This window comes from Rutilus rutilus (assembly GCF_951802725.1).
Source record: "Rutilus rutilus genome assembly, chromosome: 10".
Classification (NCBI taxonomy): Eukaryota; Metazoa; Chordata; class Actinopteri; order Cypriniformes; family Leuciscidae; genus Rutilus; species Rutilus rutilus.
In genome coordinates this window covers 7966954-7973247 of record NC_140215.1, presented here as the reverse complement: position 1 = coordinate 7973247, position 6294 = coordinate 7966954, and the positions used below count along the sequence as shown (strand labels likewise).

Here is a 6294-nt window from a genome sequence, read left to right as displayed (position 1 = left end):
CTTACCTGCAACAAGCTTTGTCCTCACAGGCATTGAAGGTTCACTTGGCTCACCAAAACCAGCCTTATTCTCAGCAGTTACTCTAAATTCAAATTCAATTCCCTCTTTCAGCCCTTTCACTTCAAAGTGGAGGTCAGCAATTGTTTTCTTTGATGCTCGTGTCCATCTCATGCCCTTCTTTTCTTTCCTCTCAACCATGTACCCTGTTATATCACTTCCTCCATCATCGGCTGGTCTTTTCCAAGCAATGGTAACAGAATTTCCACAAACATTTTCAACTTCTGGCTTGGCTGGTGGGCCGGGGGGACCTGAAATAATTAATATGTATTTTGAGAACCTTATTGCATTACATATGCAGCTATGCAGCATCACACACAAAGGAGAAGTATGGAAGTAATATATGAGAGAAAGAGTTTTTAACAATAAACATACCATATCTATCCACCATTTTCACTGGCTCAGAATGAGAGGCATCACCAGCTCCTGAATTATTGACAGCAGAAACCCGGAAGATGTACTCATTTCCCTGAATAAGTTTATTGGCAACAAAGTGGCAGTCAATAACCTTTTCGGCAAGAATGGTCCAAAGGAGACGGCTTGTTTCTCTTTTCTCCAATGTGTAATATTTGATTGGAGATCCTCCATCCTCATGAGGTGGTGTCCATGTCAAAGTGACCTTTTCAGATGAAATTCCACTTGCTTCAACTGGCCCTGGTGGACCAGGAACATCTAAAATTGTTACTTTCACATTTTCCTCTTTGACACCAAATGGGTTACTTGCTGTGATTGTGTACTCTCCTGAATCCTTCCTACTGGCATACTTGATAGAAAGAGTAGAAGAAGAAGGTGTAGTTTCTATCTGACACACATCTGAAGGCTTGAAATACTTTCCACACTTTGACCACACAGAAGTTGGTTGGGGTTTGCCCAGAATGCTTGTTGCAGTAATCACAATTGTATCTCCAGCTTTGACAGTAAGCCCCTCCTTGACTGTTGGATCGATTATAATTGTTGGTGCCGCTGCAAAATAATCAGTATATACACTAATCAGCATAATTATTTTTCATATTTGGATGATATAAAACATCATTTACTCACAATGCATGCACAAAAAAGAGCAATTGAGTCTTACCATATTCATCCGTGCACATAAGGGTATCTGTTTGTTCAGAGGGTTGACTTATTGCTCCAGCACCATTCTTTGCTCTGATTCTAAATTCATACTTGCAACCCTCTTGCAAGTCTGCTACAGTATATGCACAGTCGACAACATTTACTGCATTAGCCTTCACCCAGACCTTGGCTGGGAGATCACGTCTCTCAACAATGTAGCCTGTTAGCCTGTGTCCACCATCATACTGAGGTTCAGTCCATTGAAGTGTTACAGTGCTTCTAGTGATACTAATCACATCTGGTTTCCCAGGTGCATCTATAATGAAATATGCTCAAATAAATTATTAAATCAACCATACACAAATTGGGGAGGGTATATATTTTAATGACCCAAGCCTTTAAAATAACATTAACTTACCAATTGCATCCAAGGCAACCATTGGCTCAGTGGCAGGACTTGGTCTTCCAACACCAGCCAAATTAATAGCCATAACTCTGAACTCATACTCTAGACCCTCTGTTAAGCCAGTCACTTTGAAATCTCTCATCTTCAAAGGAGTTGGATTTGCTCTTTTCCATAACATGCTGTTTCTTTCCTTGAATTCAACATGGTAGCCTGTAAGCAAAAAATACTGTTTATTTATCTAATTGTTCTAGAATTGTTTTCTCCTAGCTATATTTTTATGAAAAAGTATTATTATTGACTCATATTCATTTAATTACTTCTGTACCTGTGATTGGTGAGCCTCCAGTTTTCCTTGGATCTAACCATGTAAGAGTTGCTGAATTATGACGCATACTCATGACTTGTGGGGGAGGAGGTGAATCTGGTACATCTGAGGAAATAATCATGAGTAAGAAAGTGAGATTTTTACACTTTGATATTATCTATAGTATATATTGACGATAAATTTAAAGTCCACTCACTGAATGGATGCTTGGCAACCATAGGCTCTGATTTGAGGCCTTCGCCAATTCCATATTTGTTTTCTGCACTCACTCTAAAGATGTATTCAGTTCCCTCATGGAGACCAGTCACTCTGAAAGTGTTTGTGTCCACAGATGAAAACACTGTAACCCACATGTTAGTAATGGAATCACGTTTCTCAAGAATGTAGTTGGTAACTTCTGATCCACCATCATCTTTAGGAGAACCCCATTTTAAGGTTGCACCATCTGCAGTCACTTCTTTGAACTTTATTGGTGCAGTTGGAATTCCTGGTTTACCAACAACTCTGACGAAAATTGTGGACTCTTTAGACCCAGCAGTGTTGCGAAGAGTGATGGTGTATTTTGAGGCATCTGTCCTTTGGCAGTCACGTATCAAGAGAGTTGTGTTTACAGCTGTCGATTCTACACACACTCTTCCTGTGTCTGTGAGATTTTCATCCTCCCCCTTCTTCCATGTGACAACAGGGACAGGCTTTCCACTAATAGGAATCTTGAGACGAACATTGCTTCCTTCTTTTGCAATGTAGTTCAAGTTAGGCAATTCTCGCAAGTCACAGCTTGGATAAACTATAACAGTATAGAAAAGGAATGGATAAGGATCAGATTTGAAACACAATATACCAGAAAGAGCTAAAGGGCATTTTTATACAAATACAAAATTTGAAATCTCACCATAGACATCTTTGGCGATCACAGCGAGTTCTTTCACAGGACCATCACCAGAATCATTTGTTGCAAATACTCTGTATTTGTATTCCCTTCCTTCAACAAGATCTTTTGCACTATATTGCATATTCTTTGATCGAAGAAGCTCCTTCCATTTGTCTTCGCCATTAAGGACCTCAAGCACATATGCAATGATGCGACTTCCACCATCACTGATTGGTTTTTTCCAGGAAAGAGTACAAGAGTCCTTGGTTACAAGCACGGTCTTGAAGTCCATAACTGGTCCAGGTTGTTCTGGAAGATATTGATAAGTTTACTTAATAATATATATCAGCAAAACTATTATAAAAAAAAAAAAATATATATATATATATATATATATATATAATTTTTTTTGCAATTGAGGATTACATGATCAAAAAATATCTTCCCTTACCAGAAGCTCTAACAGCATCCACAGTTTCACATGGTTCACCAATGCCATACTCATTTTGAGCCAGAACCCTGAAGCAATAAGATCTACCAGCCTCTAAACCATCAATCTTGAAAGATGTTTTATTACAAGTGTTTGAAACATTTGACCATGCTTTCCTTTCTGCATCTCTTTTGTCAACAATGTAACCTGTAATCTCACTTCCACCATCAATTAGAGGTGCATCCCATAGGATGGAGGCACTGTCCTTTGATGACTCTTTTATCATCAGATTAAGTGGAGGTCCAGGGGTATCTGTTTAATTTTATAAGAGTTATACATACTTTAGTTAATATAAAATATTAAGAAAACTGTATCTGAATAAAAATAAAATTCTTAATATCACAGAACTCACCAAGGACCTTGACAATAACTGTGTACATCTTCATTCCGCTTACACTGTCAAGATTCAAAATGTATTTCCCTGCGTCGTATCTGTTTACTTTCTCAACACAAACCAATGTATCAGTGTCTGTCGTCTTGATTATGATTCCTTGTCTGTCCTTAATGTTGGTGTTCATCTTGGCCCAGGTGACCCTGGGGGTTGGTCGACCCTTAATTGTGGCATGAAGTTTCATTTTACTTCCAGCCATTAGCACCAAAGTGTCCTTCAGCTCTGCGTCAAGCTCAGCCTCAGGAGGAACTGGAATAACATAGAAAGAGTACATTAATATATATTTCCGGAATAAGTTACAAAATATTTGAATAATGTACTGTATTTTCATTTTTCATAAAATATATAAGAATGAACAAAATACACAATAAATGATTTTAAAGCTAGTACCAAAAACATCCTTGGCAATGTGTTTTTCAGGAACTTCACAAGGCTGGCTGAATCCAACTTTATTTACAGCAGTAACACGAAGTTGGTACTCTGACTTCTCCAAGAGTCCAGTCACAACATAATTTGTATCCTGAAGGTTCTTTGGTACATTGCATCTTATCCAGTCTGTTGTATTAGTTCTCTTGCATTCAACAAGGTATCCCAAAATTTCACTTCCACCATCATTTGCAGGCTTAGTCCAAGTTAGTCTAATTGTGCTGCTGGTGGTGTCTGTGGCCTTGGGAGAAATGGGTGGGCCTGGAGGATCTGTAAATGAGTAAGAGGTACTGATAAAAGCTCTCACATATTTGTTGATATACAAGATATTGTGAATGGATTCTGATACTCACACAAAGGATCAAGAGCAGAGGCAGCATTAGATGGTTCACTGGGTTTGCCAAGGCCAGCTTTATTTACAGCAATGACTCTAAACTCATACTGAGCTCCCTCAGAGAGACTTCCAACCACAAGTGTTCTCTCCAGCAAGGGTTTTCTGTTCAGTTTGGTCCAGTTCACTTCCTTGGTTTCACGTTTCTCAACCATGTATCCAAGGATAGGTGATTTTCCATCATCAGATGGTTCCTTCCAGCTTACAGTCATACACTCCTTTGTGATGTTTGTAAGGACCGGTGGATCACATGCTCCAGGAACAGCTGTAAATGACAAGTACATTACAACACAGAAATTATATATCCAATCAATAAAATACATAAACCAATAGTAAGGTCTTACTGAAGGGATTCCTTGCCACAACAGGGTCGGATACAATGGCATCACCAGTACCATAGTGGTTCTCAGCACGAACACGGAACTGGTACTCGTGCCCCTCAATTAGTCTCTCCACTGAACATTCTGTTGTATCACCACTGATTTTAGCAGAAAACTGGGCCCAGTTTGCCCTGTTTGTCTCCCGTTTATCAACAACATAATTTGTTATTGGAGAACCACCATCGGCAAGAGGAGCCTCCCAGCACAACTTAATTCGATCTGAAACTATCTCATCAAACTTGATAGAGGCTGGTGGGCCAGGTATATCTGTGTAAGGGGAATGCATGATTATTATTTTGCAAAAAGGACACGAATATGCTATATGTCCAATTCACTTAGTAGTATTTAGACTAAACAATAAAAATATAATTTTACTCACCTAAAACTTTGAGTTGTATTTCTGCAGTCGTAGAACCACTTGCATTTGCTGCAAGAATAACATAATTTCCAGTATGAAGTTTAGTAACTGCATCAAGGCTCAGAGAAAAGAGATGTCTCTTTTGAGACATCTTGAATTCTTTGTCAGCTTTTAACAATTCTCCATTTTTGCTCCATGTAACCTTGGGCATTGGTTTGCCAAAAACTTCAGCTTCAAGACAAACATCTGACCCAGCCTTTACTGGCAACATCTTTTTCATCTGAATTGAAAGCTCTATTCTTGGAGGCACTATAGACAAGGAAATATGATAGAAAATCAATAAGACAAATAGCAATTGAATAGCAACTTAGAAAACATTTTAAAAATCATTTTAAAAACATAAAAATACTTACCATTTTCTGCAGACACCAGAATGGGGTCAGTGATTTCAGATGGCCTGCTAATGTTAACTGCTGTCTTGGCAATTACCCTAAATTGGTACTTAGCACCCTCTTCTAACCCAGGTGCTGTGTACTCCTCACGAGGCACATTTTGACTACTTGTGTTGCAACGCACCCAAGTGTCTCCTGGAACCCTTAAGGCCTCAACATAGTATCCAATTATCTTGCTTCCACCATCATTCTTTGGTTTAGTCCAAACCAGTGTAACTGTGTTCTTAGCAACATCAAGCACCTCTGGTTTTCCAGGAGCATCTATAATAAAAATAATAAAAATAAAAATAAAAAATAGAATATAAATATCTAATACGCAAACATGTATACCTAAAAAAAATATTTTACATGCACATACCAACAGGTGTTCTTGCTGTGATGAACTCAGTTTTCTTGCTTGGTTTACCCTGTCCAGCTCGGTTAATAGCAGACACTCTGAAAGTGTACTCCAGACCCTCAATTAGGCCAGCACAAGGATATTCTGTTGTGCGAACAACAGAATCATTAGCCTTCACCCAAAGGAGACTGTTCCTCTCTTTGCGTTCAATGTAGTATCCAGTAACTGGACTGCCACCATCAGACTCAGGCTTATCCCAAGCCACAAACATGCAGTCCTTGTTCACTTTGTTGATGCGGCAGTTCAAAGGTTCACCAGGAACATCTAAAAGAAAATTAAATTGTTAAACACTGA

General features: G+C 38.8%; 1 protein-coding gene across 1 annotated transcript in view; it reads right to left on the bottom strand.

Annotated features, from left to right (window-relative positions):
• The window catches only part of ttn.1 (titin, tandem duplicate 1), a 135871-nt gene that overhangs the window by 43484 nt on the left and 86093 nt on the right, over window positions 1–6294 (bottom strand). Inside the window, exons 159-173 of the mRNA XM_084421004.1 lie at window positions 5962–6264; window positions 5565–5864; window positions 5173–5460; window positions 4758–5060; window positions 4376–4678; window positions 3987–4292; window positions 3558–3845; window positions 3167–3457; window positions 2737–3024; window positions 2041–2631; window positions 1845–1949; window positions 1532–1729; window positions 1133–1429; window positions 433–1020; window positions 6–308 (exon numbers count right to left, since the gene is read on the bottom strand). Coding sequence (XP_084277130.1) covers window positions 6–308; window positions 433–1020; window positions 1133–1429; window positions 1532–1729; window positions 1845–1949; window positions 2041–2631; window positions 2737–3024; window positions 3167–3457; window positions 3558–3845; window positions 3987–4292; window positions 4376–4678; window positions 4758–5060; window positions 5173–5460; window positions 5565–5864; window positions 5962–6264 — 4752 coding nt within the window. The remainder of the gene's footprint in view (window positions 1–5; window positions 309–432; window positions 1021–1132; window positions 1430–1531; window positions 1730–1844; window positions 1950–2040; window positions 2632–2736; window positions 3025–3166; window positions 3458–3557; window positions 3846–3986; window positions 4293–4375; window positions 4679–4757; window positions 5061–5172; window positions 5461–5564; window positions 5865–5961; window positions 6265–6294) is intronic.